The sequence below is a fragment of the Eleutherodactylus coqui genome, chromosome 3 (genome assembly GCF_035609145.1).
Source record: "Eleutherodactylus coqui strain aEleCoq1 chromosome 3, aEleCoq1.hap1, whole genome shotgun sequence".
Classification (NCBI taxonomy): Eukaryota; Metazoa; Chordata; class Amphibia; order Anura; family Eleutherodactylidae; genus Eleutherodactylus; species Eleutherodactylus coqui.
Genome location: NC_089839.1, coordinates 88768020 through 88795554, shown reverse-complemented (window position 1 = coordinate 88795554; position 27535 = coordinate 88768020). Strand labels below are relative to the sequence as shown.

General features: G+C 43.2%; 1 protein-coding gene across 1 annotated transcript in view; it reads right to left on the bottom strand.

Annotated features, from left to right (window-relative positions):
- The window catches only part of SOS1 (SOS Ras/Rac guanine nucleotide exchange factor 1), a 102422-nt gene that overhangs the window by 38496 nt on the left and 36391 nt on the right, over positions 1–27535 (bottom strand). The window contains exons 2-8 of the mRNA XM_066595851.1: positions 20380–20505; positions 10370–10501; positions 7786–7950; positions 6300–6509; positions 5115–5258; positions 2656–2766; positions 2458–2556 (exon numbers count right to left, since the gene is read on the bottom strand). Coding sequence (XP_066451948.1) covers positions 2458–2556; positions 2656–2766; positions 5115–5258; positions 6300–6509; positions 7786–7950; positions 10370–10501; positions 20380–20505 — 987 coding nt within the window. The remainder of the gene's footprint in view (positions 1–2457; positions 2557–2655; positions 2767–5114; positions 5259–6299; positions 6510–7785; positions 7951–10369; positions 10502–20379; positions 20506–27535) is intronic.

The following is a 27535-nucleotide window of genomic DNA, read 5'->3' as shown; positions in this document are numbered from 1 at the left end:
TTCAATTCTATGCATTCTATCTGGAGAAAAACAGCCGTTACTCATCACCTGCCCAATACCATCCATACAGTGATGCCTGGTGGTGGCAGCATCGTTATGGGGGGGGTGTACTTTAGTAATTGGGACGGTGAGACTGGTCAGGGTTGATGGAAAGCTGAACAGAGTAAAGTACAGAGATAATCTTAACGAGAACCTGATCCAGAGCACAAAGGACCTCAGACCAGGTAGAAAGTTCACCCTCCCACAAAACAATGACCCTAAGCACACAACCAAGACAACATAAGAGGGACTTAGGGACAACTCTGTGAATGTCCCAGAGTGGCCCAGGCAGAGCCCTGACTTAAACCCAACGGAACATCTCTGGGGAGACATGAAAATGGTGTCCACAGACCATCTCTATCCAACCAGAGAGGGTCTGCAGAGAAAAACAGTAGAAATTCTTCAAATCCAGGTGTGCAAGCCTTGTGGCATCATACCCAAGAAGACTGGAGGCTGTATTCACTGCCAAAGGTGCTTCAACTAAGTACTGAGTTCAGAATGTGAATACTTAGATCAATGCAAAACGATTTCCAACATTCTGTTGTCACTTTATCATCTCAGGGTTCTGAGTGCAGAATGATGGGGGAAATGGATTTCTTTATAATTTGCACAAGGCCACAACATAACAAAATATCTAATATAATGAAAGGGTCTGAAGACTTTTTTGAATGCACTGTAAGAGAATACAAGTATAAAACAAGGAGCGGGCCTTATTAGGGGTGAAGGGTCTTTTCATACATACATTATTTCATTACAATAGGGGAAATACTTTTGTGTAAATTTAAGAGGGACCCATCTTCACTGCTATGATGTCCATATGGCTCATGGGAAGCGGCTGTTTAGTGGGGACGACCCACTATATGAACTGAATTCGGTTACAATAAATTGTTTGTTCATCAAACCTGAACTTATATATTAGGGAACTGCATAAGGAGCAATTCCCTGCTGTTAACATCAAACATGTTCTCTGTACAAGAAATAGCAGCACAGAATACAGTTTACAGACCACCAATGATGGTCTCTGGCTGCGTCATACAAGGAACAGGCTTCTAAGTCCTGCAACAGACTTCACGAAAATAGTAGTGAAGGGTCATCCTTATTTATATATTCATCAACATTAAACTTGCAACACCAAGGAGGAAAAGTCGGGTAAATATGGAAATCACAGGATTGATAAACATGTTCAACGCCTGCATGTGTGGCAATCATAGAAGACAATGGGGGGGGGGGGGGTTGGAGCAAATCTATTAAATAGTTTCTTTTCAAGTGTATTCACGAATGAAAAAGAAATGTCACACGGGATGCAGGGGAATAGAACGATCGCGCGCACGCACACACGCACACGCACACGCACACACACACACACACACACACTAAATATTGCATGCCTAACACAGGAGGAAGTGCAGAGCCGGTAAAGAGGATTAAAATCGATAGATCGCTGGGCCCAGATCGAATACACCAAAGGATTCTACGTCTAGAAGACAGCAGCTTTCATCACCCACATAGAAGGGGGTTGTTTACTGTAAGAGCAGTGAGACTGTGGAACTCTCTGGCTGAGGACCTGGTGATGGCAAAACCTATAGAGGAGTTTAGGAGGGGACTAGATGCCTTCCTAGAGCGCTACGATATTACAGGATATAGACATTAGAGGACCAGTGGGGTTGTTGATCTCATATGTTGATCCAGGGATTACTCTGGCTGCCATTATGGAGCCATGAAGGTTGCCTTCCTCTGGACCAACAAGGAAGGGGTTGAAATAGGCTGAGCTAGATGGACATTGTCTTCATTTAGCCTAACATACTATGTTACTATGATTTTTAAGGTTTCATGTGGCTAAAATAAATTTGCTTTCGATCTGGCTTTTATACCATTGAAGCCCCTCCCACATGCCACAGGTTGGCTAGGTGCTTGAAAATATGAACATTTGCATATCTTCTTCCCTAATTTGCATAACTTTACAGCTTGTCTTTCCTGGTGTTGCAAATTAAATGTGTATTACTGTATTATTCGCTCTATAAGAAACACTTTTTCCCCCCCTAAAGTGAGGATGGGGGGAGGGAAGGGGAGGGGGAGAGTATATCCTATAGAGAAAACGTGCTGAAATTTTGACCCGGCTGTCAGCTGAAAAGGATCACAAGTCCTTCTCACAGAGCTGCCGGCCGGGTCTGCATACAAAGCGGGCACAGCAGGAGTACAACAGCAAACTGATGGAGGCAGGGGAGCAGCGGGGTGCTCAGTAATCAGCTGATATTCAGGCAGGCGCCTTCATTCCGAGGTGGTAATGCTGCTCTTTATTCCTCCTTTAAACCCTAGGTGCGCCTTATAAAGCGAAAAATACGGTATTTCCTAATATAGAACTGTAGCAAACTTACATGTCAAACAAAATCATCACTGAACATGGAATTCCTCTCTTACCTTTATAAATTCAAAGTAGTGCAGGCAGTAGTAAACAGGAGCTAGAAGTAGCCGAGGCAAAACGTATTGCACAGCTTCTTTAAAACCTTCACCTATAGACTGGGGAGAGGATTCAACGACAATAAGTACACACTCCAAAATTTTGCTAATGGGACTAATTAGACCCAGAAAACACCACTTTTATTTACACAAACTTACCTGTAAATAAAGAGCAGCACCGGGTTTTGAAAGCTGACCAAGAAAGTGATCATGAAAACCTGGTCGTAGAATATCCTGAGCGTAGGATTCATAAGGATCAAAGGCTAATTCCTGCAAAAGAGGCAAAAAGCTGTAAAACGTGCCATAAAATAATGAACTTTAGGAAGTGAAGAGCAAGCCCATAGTGTAGTGTACTAGTTCTTAAAGGGGACTTCCTCCTCAGTCACCCAAATGATAAATACTGATAAATCAGGAGCCCCTGGAATTAATCTGTTATTAAAAATAATAAAAATGGCGACCGCGCAACAGTTCGAAAGAAGTGCAGCCATACTGAGTGCCCTTGTAGAATTCAGTTAACCCTTTCCACTTTCCCTGCCCTCTCCAGCTTATTTATTTTGGGTGGGAAAGTGTGTTGTGGATTCCTTGGAATTACTCAACAGAAGCACATAAAAATGTTGTCATGATGATTTTATTAGCAATTGTTTGAAAATTAAACATGAGTTACTATGTATATTACAGTATGCAGGAGGGAGATCTGACACATGCAGAAGACAGGTTGGATGTCAGATCTCTCTCCTGTATACTGTAATATACATATGCAGAAGAGAACTCCGATGTCTGGCCTCTATTCTGCATGTGTCGGCCCTCCCTGACATGGGAGCCATGCCGGGAAATCTCAATGTCGGATGAGGTCCAACACTGGATTGGAAAGAGTGAACACCGGTCCCATTAAAAATGTGCTTTGTGCTTATAGGAAAAAAACTGCAGCGGCCTCATGGCAACTCCACCTGTCCGCCATTGGGCTTAGCATCAATTAGCATAGGAAAATTGCATGGATCCAAATCACACCAGTCTGGACAGTAGAGATATTTATGGATCCATGCAATTATCCTAAGGTAATTAATGCTAAACCCAGTACTCGAGGTCACAGGCCATAGGGTATGCAGTTCTTCTGCCGACCTGCACCCATGACAGTAGCTTTGCCGTTACAGAGTGTGTGTATGTGTGTGTATATTATATATCACACAGACATAGGTATATAATTTATAATAATAAATCTATATATACACCGTTATATTAAGCATGTTACGTCCCCCTGGTTCTCCTTTAACGCTGTGCTACTGTAACTGCCAATATCTGCTATGTATGTCAACTTCCTACTAATATGCACTATATGTGTAATCCCTAGAAGAAAAAAAGACAGGAAGAATCTACTGCCTCCTATTGGTATAAATTGAAAATGACAGATATCATTAAAGGCACTGCTTGTGACCCGCTCTACTGTAAAGTTCTTGAAAAGTTCTTTTTTTTTTTTGCTGTTTCTCAGTCACATGCATGTTGAAAAGTCGGAGTGACAGCCGCTGCCACCGTTATATGAACATAACTGAAAAGGTGGCCGAACAAAGGATTTTGATCTATTGGGAAATGATCTTTAAAAGCAAACAAAAGCAGCTGAAGTTAACTACTTCATGCCCATTCTTATTACTATATATTCGACGTCAAGAAGAAAAAAAAATAAAACAATGTTCTAAGGCCTCATGTCCACAGGGCAAAATTGAATTGCGGATGATCCGCAGTTCAATATGCCCATAGCCATGCATTGGGCATCCACAGGTAATTAATACCTGTGGATGTCATTTTATGCCGGCATGCGGATCGCACGGGCGGGATAAAAAAAAGAAAAAAACACAGCATGCTTAATTTTCTGCGGTTTTCCCGCACGGAAGGCTTCCATTGAAGTCAATAGAAGCCTCCATGCCGCAGATCCGTGGGAAAGCAGGACATTTAAAAAGAAAGAAAGCACAGTGCATGTGTGTAGCACGCTGCCGGCGTTCCGAGCGCATCTGCCATGCAGAAGAAAGCAGATCCAAACGTGACAAAGGAGACCCACGCCATGTCCGGACAGGTGAGTAAATGTATTTTATGGCCTCATGTCTGCTGGCACAGGTGGAATCCGCTGCGGGATTCTGCCCTAGGAAACTGTGCGTGCCCGTGGACATGAGGTCTTATACGTTTTGCATGACGGTGTGGAATTCCATCAGAGCTTCTGAAAACAGCGTTGTGACGGGACCCCTGAACGGAATAGTTCACTGCCATTAGTGGAACCGACGCCAATTTGGTTTCCATTATATTTTGAGTAGTCGTCTGTGTGAATCTACACTCCAAATATAAGCAGAAACAAAATCAAAATGAAACCAAAGTTCCGTCCATTTCATTAATGACAGGGAACGGTATCGTTAGGGGTTCCCGACACAACACTGTATCCGGCAGCTGTGACGGAATCTCACGACATGGCGGTTTTCACTATGTAAATGCTCGGTAAAAGGCAGATTTCGATCCTGGACTTTTATAACATTTATACAAGTAGCAATAAATGTGTGATGGTTCAGGTCCCAGCTCTAGGACCCCCACCCATGTCCAGGGGTCAGTCCTGAATACCCATTTATATGACAGCTCACCTCTGCTAAATCCTCAAAGCAGCTTCCAACTAATGGGTGCGGACTGCTCTCATCTGTCATTTCCACGGTGTCTTCAATAAGGCCCAAAAGCTTCACACTAAGTTCATGGATATCAATGATTCGGCTAAATATATTTTCTACATCCTGGAAGGAACATTTACTGTGGTCAATATGCATTCATGGGGATTTTTCAGAACAAAAAAGTGTTTACACAGGAAACTTTTCCAACATTTTATAAAAATGTTAAAACCAGCAAAATATATCTTTATATTACCAGAAAGATTAGCAATATATAGGCTATATAAGAGTGAAATCGGTGGCGTACCTATAGAATGGTTATAGAGCCCGCCAAGCACTGAACTGCTTCCTTTCACATGGTCCTAGCGTTTCCTGAAGTGGCCTCTAGGTGGAGCTAACTACATACAGATTTTCATAGCTCCTGTTGACTTTAATACTAACATAAACCCACTTGCAGTTCCAGTAGCGCCACATAGTGGTGGCTGCAGGCAACCAGAATCTAATCACTTCAGCCAACATCACACAGGCGTATGTGTATTTGCACACGCCTGTGTGCTGCGTTTGTGCGCAATGAAGGGGGAAGGGGTGGGAGGAATGTGCATTTTAATGGAAAAAACACAAAAAGCCGACATACTCGCCTCATCTGTTCTCTGCCGCTCATATGGTGCTCTCTACTTCCTGCTGAAATCACTCACATCAGACACGTGACTGTTGTAGTCAGTAGTCTTTGGTGCACTTCAGACGGTCACATGTGCCGTTAACAGTGAGGACAACCCTGCTGCAGCAGGAAGTAGAGAGCAGCACCGGATCAGGCACTAGCGGAACAAGAGCAGCATGGAATCGGGTGAAATGTCTTCTTTTATGCTTTTTTCCCCTATGATTCCTGCGGCGCAAGTGTGAAGTGTGGGCAGCGAAAATCATGCCCCTTGCTTTTCTATCCATGTAAAAGACGGACAGGAATGGAAGCTATGTGAGATGTAGACCAAAGAGGTCCCAACTCACATATTCCCTACTGTGGTTTCTGTCCACATGTAGGTTTTCTGCATTAAAAAGCAGAAATCAGGATGGAACCAGCACTGAATTCACATAAAAGTAATATGAAATCAGCCTAACATATATAAATACGATGTGTAGACGGGGCTGGAAGAGTAAATCAAAAAAACTTACATGAGCTGAAAACAGTTTTGTGTTGGAGGCAAAAGGTTCTCTGAATACTTTGATAATGAGGTTCAATTCCCTTATATATTGTCTAACTTCCGCCATGAAGGACTTAACAAGGTCATAGTATGTCTGTTCCCCCAAGGTGGATGGCTCTTCATCGGCTAACGACAACACACTCATGTCTTCTTCATCCTGGTGGAACATGTCCATCAATACCTACGGAGTAACAGATGTGATAGAAGGTTAGTGGATGGAAGAGCTTGTCACCTACAGAAACTCTCCGCTTCACGCCCAAACTGTTGGGGCCTAGAATAGGGAGCGTTGATGACTTTTAGAATTGCTGCGGTATGAAGGGGCCCCGGGGCTACCAGCATTCACCAGTGATGAGTAGTTCTACCTTGTAGATACCAGCTTCTCTTTCAGGCAAAGGGGTCTTTTAGACGAACCGATTTATCGTTTGTACGAGTGACGTCCCCGTTGGCCCGTTCACCCTTGTGTATACAGGTTGATATATTGTTGGTTCAGTCATTCTCACTTGTATGGCGAATGTGAACGACTCAACGATCAGTATTTAAAGTGAATGAATACAAGTGAACGAGCCAACGGTGATTTTTGACCTACATAAAATGAACAAGGAGCGAAAAGTAAACAATTAGCAGTCATTGTTCAGACATTGGTTTGCGTTTAGATTTAAACAATTTTTTTGAACGATAATCATTGTGTCTAAAAGCGCCTTTACGCGTCCCCCTGCTGCAAACGTGAACACAATAGATTACTTAGAAGAGTTCTGCGCTTTGAGTAGCCCCATTTGTTAGAAGGGTCCCAAAAGGCGTTTTTACTTGGAATGATTATTCTTTGGATTACAGCATGCAACGACTGAATGATGAATGAAAACTCATTCACTTCATGTTCAGCATCGGCCTGTGTAACAGGTAGTTGTTCACTTATGAGCGACTGCCTACTTACTGTGAATGGAGGTGGGTGGCTTGAAATGATCCCCGGCCGCTCCGCCTCCTTTCAGTCAGCGATGGTCGTTTCTCTGTAAAAGCACAGGGACGACTACCACTGGGATGGCCTGTTAGGCATCTCTTGCCCAACAGATAGTCCTGTGTCAAAGGCCCTTAGCAATGAGCAGATTACAACGTGTTCCCCTGCTGCCAATATCAACTATCAGTTTTTAACACAGGAAGTGTTCAATTTCCTTCCAGCGCCACTTATGGATGAAATGAAGCATTACACAGAAACCATTTATATCAATGTGGTGTCTGTGTAATGCCGGACTGGAACGGTCCTCCGGAGCAGGAGATGCTCTTTGCAGTCGCTCTCCGCTATGGCCAACAGAGGACGATTGCGAACAAAGGATTAACTGAAGATCCCAAAACCGGGTACATGCGAAGAGAACGGGTTTTCTAAACTGGGTAACCCCTTTATGTTTTACAGTGAAGCTTGCTGGAGTCCATTTATGGAGATGAAACACACGGCACATGCTTACCTTATCCACACACATCGCAACCTTTATGTCCTGCTTGGTGATTTCGTAATGCCTGATATTTCGCACATAATTCCCAGCGAGTTTCAATATATCAGCAGAAATGTATTCTAATACTGCAACTATGTAAACAGATACCTGATGATCAATTTTATAACCTAAAACCTCCTGCAAAGAAGAAAAAAAAGGTCTCAGAATGAAATGCAAACCGCCTCCAACAACCCCACCCAAAAACAAAGTGTATTTGATAGAAGGGCCTATCACCGTGGTGGCCCATAATTGACCGTAGCCATACTGTACCATGGTTGGCCGCCATGACTACATAGCATCGTGGAACGTTTCTAGGATTAATATGGTCTGATCACAGCCAAATCACTGGATGCGCGTTCATCATAAAGTGAATTGTTCATCTCTAATCATCATATTACAGTTTACACATAGACTTAATATGCAGTTGAGTAACTTTATAAAGACACCGCTTTACTTATTTTAACCCATTCGTACTAAAATGAAAAGTTAAGGGATTTTCCAAGACTCAAATTAATTTTTTTTTTAAAAAGGGGGCTTAAAAGGGGTTTTCCAGGTAAAATACTATTGATGACCTATCCTCAGAACAGGTAATCAATAGTTGATCGGCTGGGGTCTGCCACTCAGGAGACCCCAGCAGATCGGGCACCTGAAGACATCACTGCAAATGCACAGAGGCCTCCGGGAAATCAATGGGAGCTGTGCCTGCAATTACAAGCAACGGCCATTACACTGGGGTCGGAGCAGCACCTTCTTCTATTGGCGGTGCAGTCAGCAAGCTCCCGCTCAGCTGATCATCAGGGTCCCGAGCGTCGTACCCCAGGCGAACAACTACTGATAACCAATTCTGAGGAAAGGTCACCAGTAGTATTTTGCCACTGAAGATTTATCATTAGTAAAGACAGAAAATAGTGCAATTTGTCTCACAAATCTACAATTCTTCACCTGCTCACGGGAGGCACAGATTTCCATTTTCTGTCTTTACAACAGCCCAAGATGTGCCAGATTTATTAAGAGGCGCCTCTTAATAAATTTGGCACATTTCACACCAACAAACTTTTGTTTAAAGGGGACACTAACTTTACAGACAACTATGCTCATCTACTAGTTTGTGTTAGGCCCCCTGCACAAGGGCAGAAATTCCACGGCGGGATTTTTTGCAGAATTTCCGCCCGTGGCTGCTGCCATAGTACTGCAATAGAAAACGCAATCCTAGGCAGATGGCCGCGATTTGTCTGTGTGAAATCACACACGGAAAACAAATTGCGGCATGCTCTATTTCTGTGCGGGTCTCGCAGAGGGCCGCACAGAAAGGTCAGTGGTTACGGGTCGGCTCCTCTCTGCGCATGCACCGGCTGGTCGGCAGCCAGCATACAGCGCAGAGAGAAGACGCCGGGAGGGGTGAGCCGCAGGGCTCTGCAGGGGCACGGGACCGCATCCCGCTGTGAGAATTCTCGCAGCAGGATCCAACCCGGCCGTCTGCAGGCGGCCATAGTCTTATCATTTCTGCTATTAAAAATGTTGTTGCTTATACTATAAATCACGTTTGAAGTGGCTGCAACTAGGGGTCTCCCTCCCAGCTTCTTTGCAATCCACTCTCTGTTGTTGGGTACACAGCTTTTATAGTAACAAGGACACTGGGATGTTTCCATAGTAACAGGAGGAGGGGCTATCTTCATAGCCTGCAGGCTAACAGATCTGCAGACATTGTGATGATGTTTTCCCAAGTGTCTAACTCTCCTGCTGTTACAGTGTGTGTGTGCACATTATACATACAGACACATTATACTGGGTTCACTAACCATTTGGCCAGAATGTCTCTGAATGCCTGAATCATCTTGGAAAAGCAGAGGGGTAGGAATTCAAATATTGCTCCCCTGCTGATTGGACCAGAGTCAGTGCAATGCAGCATGGGAAGGGCAAGGAAGTCAGGACAGTGAACTACTGGCAGAATGGTAGGCTTGCTACACGCTCCCTCCATGAAAGTGGAATGAAACAGCAGAGCAACAGAAAAATGGGGGAGACCCCCTGAAAAATCAACAGGATAGGGAATAACTTTCTAATCAGTGGGGGTCTCACCACTAAGACTTCCACCGATCACGAGAATGTGGGTCACGTGGCCTCCTCTGCCTGTCACCATATGACACTAGAATTAATGGAGTGCTGGCCGAGTGTGTGCAGCTATTGCTCCATTCATTTATTTCAATGGGTCTGATGAAAATACCAGAGCATGTGCCGCTCTGATATCCCCAGTAGTCCCGCTGAAAATAAATGAAGCAGCAGCACACGCTTGCATAACCTTTGCTCCATCCAGTTAATGCAGAGGGTGCAGTAAGTCCGAAGTGAGAAGAAGGATAGGGAACACAGATCGGATTGGTGAGACCCCCCATCAATGAGCAAGTTATCCCCTATCCAGTGGATAGGAGATAACTTGTGATTCGGGTACAACCCCTTTAATATCAGAATACATAGACAAGTACAGCAAGTATAGACGGAAGGCCAATATGAAATGCTATAAGACCATTATAAAGTATTATCTTGATATCCATTGTAATCTTACCTTTAACAAAGGATGAATTTTATCTACAGGAAGAGATAGCGGATTCCGCCGTTTTTTCTTCTCAATCGCAGACTGAGCATCGGCAATCGCCCACTTATCTATGGGGTGAGGAAAACTTTTCTGCACACGTTCCTGAAAGAACAGGAGAAAATTTAAAGAGTTTGGTCAATCTATATATATTTGTACACAATTTCACATACTTTTATGTAAAGGAACAGTGCATATTTATTTACAGTAAAGTTGTCCTGTAGTTGGCAAAGTGGAAATCTAGAAACGGTCTTACTCTGGAAACTATGGCTAAAGCATGTGAGAATTTAGTGATTCGTAATGGGAGACAACTTAGCATTTTCCAGTTTGCTAATGGTGCAAATATAGGGACGGTGAAATAGAGTTCTGGTATGTCCGCACAGACTTCTAAAGCCATTAATAACTACTTCACAGCATTCCTAGCCACGTGCCTGGAAAGGTCAAAATTAAAAATATAATTGGTTATTAGTTTCTCCTACGTCACACTGGAGACATCTTTCAAGAAGTAACATTACAGCAGAACACGAGCGTCTCAAGATTGTATGGAAAGGTATAAACGGAAAGAAAGTGAAATGCTGTGAAGGTCTGACAGGTGGGATCCCCTCTCTGTGACCGCTCAGTGCTGCTAAACCCATGAACTTCCACTATGGCTATGGGTGGGCAAATTAAATTATCTACCAATGCCCTGCAATTCGGCCGTGGCAGCCTGCATTCTCCTAATACTGCAGCATATGTTACAGACTCAATCAGTGACATTTCTTCATTAGGTATCTTATATTACAAGGACAATGTAAGGCCGGGTTATATAGTGTCATCAGAATTGCCTGTAAGGTTGGGGCTACACTGCAGGGACATTACAGGACTGTGTCGACATTACTACATCATCATATAAAGCTGTGGTCCATTATTTGCCCTTAAAGGGGTTGTCCCGCGAAAGCAAGTGGGGGTATACACTTCTGTATGGCCATATTAATGCACTTTGTAATGTACATCGTGCATTAATTATGAGCCATACAGAAGTTATTCACTTACCTGTTCCGTTGCTAGCGTCCTCGTCTCCATGGTGCCGTCTAATTTCAGCGTCTAATCTCCCGATTAGACGCGCTTGCGCAGTCCGGTCTTCTCCCTTCTGAATGGGGCCGCTCGTGCCGGAGAGCTGCTCCTCGTAGCTCCGCCCCGTCACGTGTGCAGATTCCAGCCAATCAGGAGGCTGGAATCGGCAATGGAACGCACAGAGCCCACGGTGCACCATGGGAGAAGACCTGCGGTCCACCGTGGGTGAAGATCCTGGCGGCCATCTTAGCAAGGTAAGTAAGAAGTCGCCGCAGCGCGGGGATTCGGGTAAGTACTATCCGTTTGTTTTTTTTTACCTCTGCATCGGGTTTGTCTCGCGCCGAACGGGGGGCCTATTGAAAAAAAAAAACCCCCCGTTTCGGCTAGGGACAACCCCTTTAACTCAAACTACTTGGTGGGATGGTAACGCTGCCGTCAGGTCACTTGGCGGATACGATGTGATGTATTTGTGCTCGAAGAACTTCACATTTACTTCAGGAAACCAGAGCCAGGAAGTGCTGTTCTGTAAACTTTGCTTGAAACATGAAACTTTTGTGCCAACCAAAAGATGGCAGTATTACACAACGCCAACGGAGAAAAACTATAATTTTAGGAGATCACATTGGATCCTTGTTGCCCACGGATACCATCTCAACAATCTCCCAGGCAAAGGGGTATCCCGGTTTCAGCAAGTCAAGTTTACTCTATAACGACTACAAAAGATCTCGAAAACCTTGAGCAATTGATATTAGAGAACCAAGTAAATACATACTTGTAAAATGTAGATATTTTTCTGAAATTCTAAATAAAATAGAAAAAAAGAAAACGACATAACTTTTTAGAATATAAAGAATATTTAAATTTGCTGAAACCAGAGCGTTATTTAACTTTAAATTAGTGTTTCTCACATCCAATATGTCAATAACTACCGTAACAATTTGAGGATCTCCCATATAGAGAACACTTGGCTCTTCTCTAATGCTCTTACAGTGAATAAATCTGACGAGCTACTTTAGAGGGGCTGTCCCTTTCCTATCCACAGGATAGGTATCTGATGGGTGAGGGTTCAACCGCTGAGACCCCCATCAGCCCCAAGATCAGGTGTTCTGGGCATAGTAGTGGTCACATGTGTGTACTACCGCTCTATTCATCTCTACGGGACTGCCAGAGATAACCGAAAGCTTGTACCTGGTAATTTCATGGGACAACTCATTTAATCCTTAATGACCGCCCATGCACCTTTTTACAGTGGTCTTTAACCCCTTAAGGACATGGCCTATTTTGGCGTTGACGATCAAACGATTTTTGGTATTTTTTCCATCTCCATTTTTCAAAAGCCATAACTTTTTTTGTTTTCCGTCGGCGTGGCCGTATAAGGGCTTGTTTTTTGCGTGGTGCACTGTAGTTTTATTGGTACCATTTTTGGGTACATAGACTATATTGTAAAACTTTTATTATTTTTTTTATGATCGTAGGGAGAGAAAACGCATCAATTCTGCCATAGATTTTTTTTTTCTAAAGCGATAATTATGCAGCATAAATGACACAATACATTTTTTTTCTGCGGGTTGGTACAGTTACAACGATACCAAAATTCTTATTTTTTTTAGGTTTTTCCACAATAAAACCCCTTTTTTTTTAATATAATTTTTTTCTAAACTCGCTGCATTCAAAGTCCTATAACTTTTTTATTTTTCCATGGATGGAGCTCTCTGAGGGCTTATTTTTTGCGAGATGAGCTGTAGTTTTTATTGGTACCATTTTGGGGTACACACGTTTTTTTATCACTTTTATTGAGTTTTAAAATTTGCATTTTGCCTCAGTTTTGCAGCGTTTTTTTAACGCTTTTTGCTGTGCAGGATAAAAAGCATGTTCAATTTATTGTACACGTCGTTACAGATGCGTCGACACCAAATATGTGGGATTTTTAATTTTTTTATATGAATATGAGAAAAAGCATTTAAAAAAAGTTTTTTAAACATTTTTTTTAACATTTTTATTTTTTGTACTTTATTTTGCTCTTATTTTTACACCATCCGTGTCCCTCTGAGGGACTTTTACTACAGCACTAATGATCGCTGCAATAAGGCATGGCAGGACTTCTCTCCTGCCATGCCTTATCACTTATTACAGCGATTTTAGGCAATGGCAATACAGGACGCCAGTATCTGGCATCCTGTTGCCATAGCAACCAGCGGGGCTCTCGAGATGTTATCGCAAGAGCCGGCTGGAGTCACAGAGGGAGCGCAGCAGGGAAGGGGTTAACAGCCTACCACTGCGGAATAGCGCGCTATCCTTATCACGTAAGGGTACGTCATTTTGCGGGAAGTACCCCGCTCCCATGACGTACCCTTACGTCATATGGAGGGAAGGGGTTAAGAGGCCTTATTCTGATGCATGCGCCTTTTCACGGAGCTGCATCAGAATACCAGCCTGTGCCAGGGGGAGTGGGTGCTCAGCTCTAACAGCAGGGATTGAAGAAACCGCCAATCCCCATGCTGTGGTTAAGTAAATGGAACGGTTAACCCCTTCATGACATGGCCTATTTTGGGCTTAAGGACGCAACAATTTTTGGCGGATTTTCTTCTCCGTTTATGAAAAACCATAACTTTTTTATTTTTCCGTCGACGCAGCCGTGTAAGGGCTTATTTTTTGCGTGACGAACTGTAGTTTTGTATCGGCGTCATTTTTGGGTACATTAACTATATTGTAAAACTTCTTTTTTTTTTATGATAGCAGGGAGAGAAAACGCATCAATTCTGCCATAGATTTTTTTTTTTTTACAGCGTTAATCCTGCAGCATAAATGAGACATTCCATTTTTTCTGCGGACCGGTACGGTTACAACGATACCAAAATTCTTACTTTTTTTTAGTTTTTTTCACTTTTCTGCAATAAAAACCCTTTTTTTGGAAATGTTATTTTTTTTCTAAATCGCTGCATTCAAAGTCCTGTAACTTTTTTATTTTTTGATGTACAGAGCTCTGTGATGGCTTATTTTTTGCGAGACGAGCTGTAGTTTTTACTGGTACCATTTTGGGGTACATACGGCTTTTTTGATCACTTTTATTGCGTTTTTAGTGAGGCAAAATGCTAAAAATTAGCATTTTGCCTCAGTTTTTTTTGCGTTCTTTTCCGTGCACAGTCAAAAGCATGTGCACCTTATTGTACGCGTCGTTACGGACGCGACAATACCAAGTATGTGGGGTTTTATTTAATTTTTTACATTTTTTTATGCTAATCTTAGAAAAAGCATAAAAAAAAGGATTTTTTTACTCTTTTTTTTACATTTTTTTAATTCATTTTTTTAATATTTGTTTTTTTTTTTTCAACATTTGTGTCCCCCTGGGGCACTTTAACTACTGCCCTGATGATCACTGTCATAAGGCATGGCAGAGCTACTGCACTGCCATGCCTTATCGCTTATACAGCGATCTCAGGCACTGGTAATACAGGACACCAGTGTCTGGCGTCCTGTTACCATGGCGACAGGCCGGGCTCTCGTGATAACATCGCGAGAGCCGTCCGGAGACATAGAGGGAGCGCGCTCCTTCTGTGAACTCTTTCCCTGCCGCGATCTACTTAGATCGCGGCAGGGAAGGAGTTAACAGCGGGGGGCGCATCTCCGATGCCCCCCCCGCTGTTGCAGCGGGACGCCGGCTGTGACTGGCAGCTGGTTCCCGCTGCGGGATAGCGCGGGATCATATGTGATCCCGCGCTATCTCCAGGACGTAAGTTTACGTCCTGTTGCGGGAAGTACCCTGCTGCCAGGACGTAAACTTACGTCCTACAGCGGGAAGGGGTTAACAAAAGAACAAAAAATTGTTTTGGGGCTTTGAACGAGACAGTAACAAAATTTCATTTAACAAAAAAACAAAACAACCCTATATAAATTTGGTATTGACATAATTTAACATATAATTTACATTGCACACTGAACGCCGTTAAAAATTTAAAAGATGCAAGAATTGCATGTCTTATTAATCTTGCCTCTAGAAAAAAATGGAATAAGTGATTAAAATGTTATACATGCCCAAAAATGGGATAAATGAACACAAATGTTATGGTTCTTGGAACGCCGTAACACAAAAGCAAAAAAAAGGTTTACAAAAATATTTGTACAAAAATAGCAAAACTTAAAAAAGAAAAACTGGATAAACTTTTTATTTTCAGAATTGTGCTGACCTACCAAATAACGTTATCACATTAGGGTGGTTTCACATCTGCGTCAGAAACCTCTACTGCATGCAGCGCTTTTTCTTCCATCCCAAAGCCGGACAGCTGGGCTGACCCTATTACAGTCAATGGGGTCTGTCCAGCGATGGAATCGTATGACCCTGGGGATTCCCCTTTCCTGCTCCCCAAACAGAGCAGAAAAGTGTAATCCCCAGCGCAAGTGTGAAAACACCGATTTATTGTGCATGTTGAACTCTGTAAAAATAAAATCAGAACAACAAATGGTAGAATTCCCCCCCCCCCCCAACCCCCTCAAATAAATAATAAAATTAATAAAAGTTACACATTATATGTACCCAAAAACGTTGCCATTAAAAAACAACTTCTCCTGCAGTGTCGAGGGAAAAACTAAAAGGCTATGGCTCTAGGAATGAGACTATGAAAAAAACTTAAAAATTAGTTAGTCATTGAGGCACAAACATGCTTTGGTACTAAGCGGTTAAAGGGAATGTGACATCAGAAAATAATCTACTGTTTAAATCAAGAATTTTCTGTTACGTTTTTAAGAGTTTTAAGTGATTTTTTTTTCAATTTTCATTTTTCTATTCACTACCTCGATTTAGAAAAAAAATCCTGAAATATTGCAGTTTTCACTCTGGCTACTAAGCCTAACAGGCTGAGACTTCTTGTTCTGTAGGGATAACTTTTCAGTAGTCATCTCAATATCATCACAAGCAGAAACACAATGATAGGAGACAGTTATATATTGTACTAGCTGATATACCCGGCCTCGCCCGAGTTAATTTAATACAGGTGTTTATGTGTTTGCACAGAAAACTTTATGAATTCAATGTTACTTTAGAGCAGAGGTCCCCAACTCCAGTCCTCAAGGACCGCCAACAGGTCATGTTTTCAGGATTTCCTCAGTTTTACACAGGTGATGTAATTATGGTCAGTGCCTCAGACATTGCCACAGGTGTTCTTACTATAGGATATCCTGAAAACATCACCTGTTGGTGGTCCCTGAGGACTGGAGTTGGGGACCTCTGCTTTAGAGTAACCGAGGAATAAAATATGCATACACATAGAGGAGTGTCAGATTCTCCTCAGGCTGCATGTACTGATGTCCTTCTGCAGAATGTGCCACCCCTCCCACTCTCCTCATTTAGGACCTAAAGAATGCTTGCGCCAAATTTTACGCTTGTACGACACCAGGAAGTTACATACATAGGGCTGCACTTACTTTTGCAATTAGCATTAAATAATCGAGTTTTGACGCCTTTACTTTTCCTATTTAGGACCTAAAGAATGGTCATTCCAAATTTCATGTTTGCATGACACTGGGAAGTTAGTCAATTAGATTAGGTACATCACATAGGGGTGCCAATACTTTTGCACTCAGCATTGAATAATCGAGTTGTGACCCCTTTACTTTTCCTATTTAGGACCTAAAGAATGGTTGTGCCAAATTTCATATTTGCACAGCATGGGGAAGTCAGAGAATTAGTGGCGAGTCAGTCAGTCAGTGAGGGCTTTCACCTTAATATATATTATCCATATCTATCGATCACACAGGATCCACTATCCAAAGTAAATATGCTTGTCTAGTGTATTTGAGAATAAACAAAGTTTGAAAAGGACCATAAATCAATGTGTTATGTGCGCATCTGCGTCTGTACTGTAATTTTTGCGCACACAGGGCCAGTTCACCCGTGACACACCCTATTCATGGAATTTAATGGCTATTAAAGCCTAATCAGATCCAACTGTCTTCTTTCTCCTACGTTTTGCGCAGTGTAATAACCTTCCTCTTTTGCATTTTTGAACATGCCACAGGCTTCTATGGCATTTTTTGCTGCGCAAAACGCAGAAATATAGAGAAGGTCCTATTCTTTTGCGCATTCACAAAACGCGCTTATGAGAGCGAGCCAATGAAAACAATGGGTTCTAGTCTGTGTATAGCGCGCACAGATTTTGCGCGTGTAAACTCAATCATGTTTCTCTGCCCTCAGGACAGCTTCACAAGATGTATTTGCATGAACATTTGTGTGCCCAATACGCAGAGAATAGAACCCATAGATGTCAATAGACTCATTCACACTTCCGTATTTTGGTACGTGCATTTTGGTTGCACAAGAAAAAAAAGATAGAACATGTTCTTTCTGTGTATTTGCGCACCAAAAGACCTCCATAGAAGTCAATGTGAGGATGTGCTTGTAATGCGCAAATAGAAGTGTGAAACCGAGTAATTCTGCTGGAAAACAACACATCTGGAACTAATTAGACAAATTAGCCATTTCCATCGGTGTGTGTTTGTGCACTTGTCCTGCAAGCAGAAAACGTACAGTAAAACACACTGGCATGCACGCCAAAAAGTTGCGCAAAAGTGTGCGTAATCACATTTACGCTCTGTGAAACCAGCCTAAAATACACATGCTGCAGATTTAGAATCGGAACAGTCGGTCGGTCAGTTTACACTGCAGAATTTCTTGTTGCAGCCTGTGGATGAGATTTAGAAAATGGTCACAAACTGTGCTATTTCTGCTAATCGCGGTCGTTAACCCTTTAAATGCCACTGTGAATTCTAACAGCAACATATAAAATACCCCATTCAGCGTTTTTGGGGTCCAACCTCCCCCAGGGTTGAGATTGCAGGGTGCTGTTCGGTTACCATTGCAGCCAGGGCCCTCTGAAGCCCTGCAGGGCTGCCTAGTTGATTGCCTATTAAGACATTCCTGTCAGATCGCTGCAGGAGTGATCAAGTGATCACAAGTTTATGTCCCATGTACATTTTTTTTTATCAATCATTAAAAAAAATTAAAAGGTAATAAGCACAACACCTCTCCTTTTTTTATTATAAATATGGAAAATCAAAATAAAACCACAAAAATCTTCTTTGGCATCGCTGCGCTTTTTTCAATATCACTGCATGTAAATTTTTGAAAAGTTTTTCAATACATTATATGGTACATTACATAGCACCATTTAAAAATACAACTCGTCCTGCAAACAAGCCCTCAGACATTTATGCTGCTGGATAAATAAAAGAGTTATGATTTTTTGGAAAGTTAGGAGAAATCCCCCGACCCCCTTTTTTTTGGCGGGGGTCCTTAAGGGGTTAAAGGTGTACTCCACCCTGAAAAATCTGCTTTGGATCCTGTCATGTGAACATACCCTAAGGCCTCATGTCCACGGGGAAAATCAGGCCCGCCGCGGATTCTCCATGCAGAATCCGTAGTGGGTCCCTCCTTTCCCGGGGACATGAGGCTGAAAATAAGATTAAACTCACCTGTCCGGACGTTGCGGATCTTCCCTCTGTCGCGGCCGGATCTTCTTTCTTTGGCCCGGCGGATGTGCTCGGCACGCCGGCAGCGTGCCGTGCGCATGCGCCGGGCCGAAAAAAGAAGATCCGGCCGCGACAGAGGGAAGATCCCCAGCGTTTGGACAGGTAAGTTTTAATTCAGGTACGGGTGTTCCGCGGATCCGGACGGCTTCCATAGAAGCCTGCGGGAGCCGTCGCCACGGGAGACCCGCATGAAAATGGAGCATGTCCAGTTTTTTTTTCCCGCATGCGGATCCGCGCCTGAAGGGAAAAATGACATCCGCAGGTATTTAACTACCTGCGGGTGTCCAATGCATCCCTATGGGGCGCGGATTTTAAATATTAATTATCCCGTGGACATGAGGCCTAAGGCTTCCTGCAGTGTTTTTTTTCGGGGGGTCCTAGAGGCTTGTTAAAAAAAAACGCTATGAATGTTGTGTCTTTTTTAATACGCACATACGTGTATGGGAAACCGCTTGAAAGAGAAAAAAAATGCATACAAAGTCACCACTAACCCCTCTGCCCCCACCTTCCCCCCCAAAATATTGCATCTACTGTAGCTTCCTACTGATCTACAGCTTCCATCTGTTGCTATACATTGGCTGTACGTTAGCAGGCCACTAAGATAGGGGGAAGCATACAGCTTGTCTGACACCACTGTGTGCATGCTGTACCATAGGATGACAGTAAATACATTATTCTACTATGTGGAATACATTCTTAGGTAGCATTGGAGAAGAACATTTTTTTTCCATTTTTGTCTATATATAAAAAAAAAAAGAAAAAAAAGAAGAAAAACCTACACAAAAGTGAAACCGATATTTTTAAGAGCAGTTTTCCTTTCTAACTTTTGCAAGAAACACTTGTTTGTCTTATTTAGTAATTTGTGGAAGTTTGAAGAAACTTAACGGTATATTGTGACACACGATGAAGGCTTCTGGTAATTTGGGAAGCAGCGATTTGTAACTCTGTACGGCGTAACAGCCTCATACAGTGCGATCGCAGCTCTTGCTTGACCATCAGATAAGGCTATTATAGATTTCTATTCCTATAGTACCATGTGACAGGGCGATACTTGGACGTATTCTCATGGTACTAGAATCATCCAGCTAGAACGTTCTTATAGCAGAACTAATTATACCATCCACCTTAAGTCTGCCCTAAATCCATGAAACCACCTTCACCGTGCAGACAATGCTATTTTTATGAACCACAAATTACGGGTATTAAGAAATATGCAAAAAAAAAAAAAAGAAAAATTGCTGTGTCAGCAGAAATGCTGACATTACAAATATTTCTGCTGCAGAGAAACGAGGGCCTTGATGGATTTTTGGCCGTTGAACACCGCAGTCACTGCAAAAAAAAGAGTAAAATGCAGTACTTTTAAGTGGCATCTTTATGAGTGGATCAATATATAAACTATTTCTGAGTACCTCAACATCCAGGACACTGCGGGGCTGCGCTTGGCAAAGCATGCTAAGCAGCTGCAGAATTAACTCTTCAACATACTGGAGAGCATCTTCAGCCGACGCCAAGTTGGGATGGACCTGTACTTGAACCTGCAAAAAATAAGATGGAAGCAGATTTTATTAGCGTTTCATTTTGGGCTATCAGTGGCATAATAAACAGGCTTACATAATGATTTATATTAAATATACATACACACATATTATATATATATTATATATATAGTATTTATATAGAGGGTTCCATTATTTTTTTCTACATTTTTGTCTGCCCCGTTTACAAGATGGCAATTAAAGGGGTATTATAGGTGAAAAGAGATAGATTGGTAGGGGTCCAAACACTAGGACTTCCACCAATCCCGAGGGGGAAGGGGGTCTGGTTGGTCACTAAAAGGAATTCATATCAATGAGTTAGCTAAAGATTGCTGAATTCTCTAATCTCTGATGCGCTCATTGAAACGTGCGAAGTTCACTCTGTTCTCCTCTTAGAGACTAACTGGACCCCCGTTCTCGGGATCGGTGGTGCTCACAGAGGTTGGACCCCCACTGATCTATGCGATTTCACCTATCAAGTGATGGGTGAAAACTTGAAAACAGTAAAAACGGGTTTTTCCACTTCTAGCTGTTTTCAGACAGCTCTGTACATTACATACTGGTCCAAGTTGATACTGCAGGCTGAATACTATTGAAGCAAATGGGACTCAGCCTGCAGTACCAACCCGGGCCACTGTGCAATGTACGGAGCTATCTGAAAACAGCTAAAAGTTGGCAAACCACTTATGTCCCCAGGATATTCCTTTAGCATTGTGACCCGTCAGATCTGTTCTGAATATAGCTTGTCAAAACCGAAGCAAAGTGCCAACCAGACACTTGTTTTTTAAACCAATAACAACTCCTGGATTACTAGTAAATATAAGCGAGCGGTCCATTTTGAATAAAGTTAGATTCTAAAACATCACCACATACGACTAAGCTGTATATACATTTATCTCTCTATACATACAACCACACCACACTGGGGACCAGCGGAGCCAAGACACAGGAGTACTAGAAGTGACCCTCCGGTTTTGGGACAAAACTCTACCCAAGCATAGGGGGAGAGTGGAATATTATCTGCAATTGTTCCTCTCTGCCACCCCTCTGATCTGACAAGTCCTGGGTCCCATTTTCAATCATTCGAGATAGCTGCACCAATTTTCTATCTAGCTAAATGCACACTATACACTGCTGTCTGATTGGTCAGAGCTGCTCATGTGATCAACACTGGTCATTTAGAAAGCAAGTAGAGTGTGTTGGTACTCTAACATTACCATTGCAATATGAGAATCATGTGGTCTGAAGATTGCATCGGCCATCTTGGATGACTGAAATTGGGACTCTGAACTAATGGATCAGGTAAGAACAACTGCAGCTAATGTACTGCCCCCTCTAGTCCTGAAACCAGGGGGTGGGGTGAGTGGGGGGGGGGGGTCTTTTTGAAGTGTATGCACTTATTGATCGATCAAAATGCAAAGCGATTCGCTAGCGTCCAGTAGCTCTTTTTGACCGTCACTAATTTAGAAAGTCTTTCTTAATGTGCACTGCTTTAGGCTGTGTTCACACTGGGTGGATTCCGGGCAGAAATCTCGCGGATTGGCCACAGCGAAAAAACGTGAGATTTCCGCCGGGAATCCGCTGCTTCAAAACCTGTGGCAGTTAGCTGCGGGTTTTGAAGCTGCCTGGACACTCGCCTTTCCGCTGCGGCCGGCGCTCCCATAGAGGAGAGCGCGGCCGCAGTGGAAGAAAAAAAAAAAAGAACATGCTGCGGCCGGCAAATCCGCGCCACAGTGCCGGCTTTGCCGCAGCAGATTCGCCATCCCGTGTGAACGAGATTTCTGAGAAATCTCGTCCACATGCCTCGCTAATCCCAGGATTAGCGGCCGCTGGCAGATACGCCGCGGCAAAATTCTGGACGGAATTTTCGCGGCAAATCCGCCCAGTGTGAACCCAGCCTCAGACTTCCGGGCATTGAAACAAATTAACCTATTACCCATTGAGATCTGACTAATAACTTAGACATGTTCCTCAAGTTCTACGTCGTTTTTTTTCTTTTTAAATAGCGCAGCTTTTTAAAGATAATTCTTGGCCATCTCCAGGAGTCCCACTGACATGAAGAGAGTGGTGATGCTTATGGTCAGCCACTGCTCTATTCATTTGGGGACCTTCGGGTCTCTTGGGAGATCATGGAGGGTCCCAGCGGTCAGATCCTTAACAATCACATAGTTATCCGGCTTCCTGTGATAATTTCTATTTGTGGGGGACAACCCCTTAAAGGCTTGAATTAGCAAAGCAAGATACAGTTAGTCCCCGACTTGCGAACAGGTTCCGTTCCGGGAGCCCGTTTGCAAGTCCGTTTTGTTCGCAAGTCGAACAAATGGTTGTATGGAGGGGATCGCGGGTGGATCCCGCTCCATACAACGTCGGTTGCCGGCTGTTCTTACAGCGGGCACCCGGCGGCAGCAGTTCCGACGAGCCGCGCCGCTTGTCAGAACTGTTAACACTTTAAATACCCCTCTGACAGCGGTATTTAGAGTGTTATCAGTTCCGCCGAGCGGCGCGGCTCGTCGGAACTGCTGCCGCCGGGTGCCCGCTGCACCCGACGTTCAGGGGGCCCGTACAGCGTCCCACGATGAGATCGCGGGACGCTGTGCGGTTGCTAGGCAGCCGGGGACCTCCTGAAAGGCCCCAGGGCTACCTATGCAGAGTGCCCATCAAGCGCACGGCTTGATAGGCGCTCTGCATAGACAGCCCTGGGGCCTTTCAGAAGGCCCCCGGCTGCCTAGCAACCGCGATGTGACCGGACAGGCTTCTATCAGGCTTGATAGAAGCCTCTCCAGTCACTGCACAGTATGATGTAATGCCATAGCATTACATCATACTGTGCAGGACAGATAGTTCGTATCTAGCGAAATTCGTAAGTCGAATGTTCGCAAGTCGGGGACTATCTGTATAGAATTCATAGTAACATAGTATGTTAGGTCGAAAAGAGACATATGTCCATCCAGTTCAGCCTATTACCTTCCAATGTTGATCCAGAGGAAGGCAAAAAAACCACAAAAACCAAATGAGGTAGAAGACAATATTCCCCATGTAAGTGAAAAAAAAATTCCTTCCCGACTCCAATCAGGCAATCAAAATAATCCATGGATCACTGACCCTTCTGAAGTGATCAGTGACTAGAACATGTAATATTGTAACACTCTGAAAGCCGTCCAGCCCCCTATTGAATTCTTTTCCATAATGTCACTGCTCTTACAGTAAAGAAGCCCCTTCTATGCTGGTGTAGTAACAGTCTTTCCTCTAGACGTAGAGGAACTGTAACCCTTGTTACAGTCCTGGGTACAAATAGATGATTGGAGAGATCCCTGTATTGACCCCTTGACTAAAACATAGAACAAAACCTGCAGCAGAAAACAATTTCCCAATGTTTTACACCCCACTAACTTGTTGTGTGCTGGGCTGGGCTGGGCTGCGGATTTTCCACACAGAAGCAGAGTGGAAAATGTTCAACAAACCTGCCCTATGTGAACTAAGTCTTCCAAAAAGTGCCTAAGAGGTGACTGCTAATGATGTCCGATAAGTAATCTATTAGGAGCTTTGTTCACACATTCTGGTTACCACCATCTTCGTACAGGAGGTCACATGACCAGTTCCAGGAATGTAAGCTGGGAGGAAGATGCACTGAAAGCACATTTCTACTACAATAGTCTTATCTGGAGAAGCGGTTTGTGTTTTGCTGACAGCTGTTCCATCACTCACATGTGAAGAAGTATGAAAAGATTCTATTAGGTTACAGTTTTATTATTTTTCAGCCTCCACTTTGCTGCACAATCCCCATTATTCCAGCAGACAATCTGATTGGCTCTGAGTGTTACTATGTTCCCCAGTAGTAGTACAATATGACCCATCACTTAGGTGCACCATCACTTGCAAAGTCCCTTTAAAGTATTACTGCCATAAGGCAGAGGTCTGTTATCCGGGGACAATGCTGCCCAATATACTGTACCAACCTGACAAAAGGCACACTCCCCTACACTGCAAGTCCTGGTCTTCATTGCTCCTCACTTCAGGGGACAGAAAGAATATATCCCAACACTAGGTGAAGTGATTGGCTGCAACAGTGACATGCGCTTGAGGTCAGAGACGCCGGCTTCCTGCACCCAGAAGTAAAGGCCAGTGGGGATCAGGAGCGGTGGGGGAGCAGGGGAGGAGAGCATGGTTTTTGTTACGTTTCTATAATATATTGGGCGGCTTTTTAATAACTCCTTTAGGCCGCCTGCAGACAGGCGGAAATTCCGCGGCGGGATTCCCCGCAGAATTTCGGCCCCTGGATGTCTACATGGGATTGCATTACAATACGCAATCCTATGCAAACGGCCGCGGTTTGTCTGCACGAAATCCCGCGCAGCAAACAAACCGCGGCATGCTCTAATTCTGTGCGGGTCTCACAGAGCCCCACCCAGAAACGTCACTCACCGGCCGCCGGCTTCGCTCTGCGCATGTGCCGGCACATGAAAGGAGCCGGAGCTGCGGGAGCAGGTGAGGTCCAGCTGTGATCTCTGCAGGCGCTCGAGTCGGGTCCCGCTGCAAGAATTCTCGCAGCCGGATCCGACCCGGCCGTCTGCACGGGGCCTTAAAGTGGCATCTACTCAGCTGCTTTCACATCTGCATCGGGGGTTCCGTTTTTCTGCTCCATTCAGGGAGCAGGAAAGGTGAATCCCTGGCTGAATAGATGCATCTTATGGCAGAACCGAAAACCGGTGAACAGACCCCATTGACTATAATGGGGTCCGTTTGGTTTCTGCTCAGCAAATACATTTCATGCGTGCATGAAGCCTGACTCTGCACTGAAGAAAATGCTGTGTGAGATCACCCCTCTAAAACCACATTATTATGACGCTAATTTTGGGAATTTTTTAACTTTCCTAGCGCTGCAGAGGTCACCCCAGTCAGACATTGATGGCATACTCTCGGATATGCTCATGGTCATTAGTGAACTAATCCTCTCGAAAGAAAAAGGCCATTTTCAACATTATTTACAACGGCATTTAAAACCTTCATGTAATGTTGGACACATTTTCAAATACTTTTCGTTCACTTTACTTAGTATAAATATCAGGATGCTTCTTCGGTCACATCTAAAGCTTTATTTAAAATTTCGCCGATACCCCCATGTGATGTAACTATGTGGTCTAATCGTCAGATCTATTAGTGCACTCTCCTAGCTTTGGATGTAACTGGAGAAGAAATGATCATGCAACTCAAAGAAAAAAAGGAGAAGAAGAGCAAGTGACTTCACACGTGTTGGTACTGAGCTCTAAACAATGAGCTAGCCATAATTAAAGGGACATTAACTTTTTAAGTTCTGCTCATCTATTAGCTTGCGTTAGTCTTATCATTTCTTTAATATACTTGCATAAAAAATGTTGTTGCTTTACCATTGTAAATCATGTTTGAAGTGGCTACCACTAGGGGTCTCCCTTCCAGCTGCAATCCACTCTGTTAGGTACAGAGCTAAGGTTTCCATAACAACAGGGGAGGGGCTAGCTTCACAAGCAGCAGGGTGACAGCTCTGCAGACACTGTGACAGCAATCTCCATAGACTCTTACTCTCCTCCTGTTTCAACGTGTGGGTGTATGTGTGGGTCTGTGTATTTACTAATTTGGCCAGAATCTCTAAATACCTGGAAAAGCAGAGAGTGGACATCAAGATACGGCCTCCCTGCTGATTGGGCCAGAGACCATGTGAAGCAAGGGCAAGGAGGTCAGGACAGTAAACTCCTGGCAGAGTGCTAGGTTTGCCACACATCCCCTCCTTGAAAGCAAAATGCAAAAGGTAGAGCAATAGAAAAATGGGGAAGACCACCTGAAAATCAGAACTTACAGACATGAAACAGGGAGCAAACTGCAGCAAATGAGGGTAAGGAGAACCTGGTATAGTTTAGAAAAAGGTGTTTAAAACTCAGGTACGCATTAAACAAATATGACTAACTGCTGTACCCCCATAAAAAGTACTGAGGAACAGATGACCGTAACCATTCATGAGTTTTCGGATATGACAATTACAGCAGACATCATAACAAATGCAAACAATTCTTAGCTGAACACACATTTCAATTACTTCCCCAATCTAGCATAAAGTTACAGCATGTATACTAGTATTTGGTTTCCCAACACATGCAAACGCAACACAATTCTCAGTAATTCCGATCCACAAGATAGTTTTCAAAGAAACAGGAAATAAAGAGAAATTATGGTAGAAAGAAGAGAAATCATGAACAAGTTAAAGGAAACCTGTCAACTAGAAATTGCTGTTCAAGCTACGAGCATATTAAAGAGCTGGAGGACCTGAGCGGGTATATATATATTTATACTAGTACTATGGGAAGAGATTTCGTATAACTTAAAAGGTATTGATTAAAATCTCAGCTTTCTCTTAGGAGTCCGGTGGGACGTGGTCACTCGCTGATAAGACCGCAGTCTCGACTCTTAACCCCTTCATGACCCGGCTCCTTTTTTTTTTTTCATTTTCGTTTTTTCCTCCCCCTTTAAAAAAAAATCGTAACTTCTTTATTTATCTATCAACGTCGCTGTTTGAGGGCTTGTTTTTTGTGGGACAAGTTGTAGTTTTCAATGGTACTATTTAAAGTACCATATAATGTACTGAAAAACTTTTAAAAAACGTTAAGTGGAGTAAAAAACCACATTCCGCCATCTTTCAGTGCGTCTTGTTTCTACGGCGCACAAACTGCTACAAAAACTATATGATAACTTTATTCTATGGGTTGGTACAATTACTACGATACCAAACTTGGAAAAAAATTTGTTTTTATTATACTACTCTTTTTTTTCAAAGACATTTAATTGTTTTCAATTATTTTCTGTGGTCATCTAGTGCGCGCGATAACTTTTTTATTTTTTCGTCGACGTAGTTGAGCGAGGGCTCATTTTTTGCGGGATGTCCTAAAGTTTCCGTTAGTACTAATTTGGAATACATACGACTTTTAAATCGCTTTTTATTGAATTTTTTCTGGGAGACAGGGTGACTGAAAAAGTGCATTTCTGGCGTTTTTTTTTTTTCGGA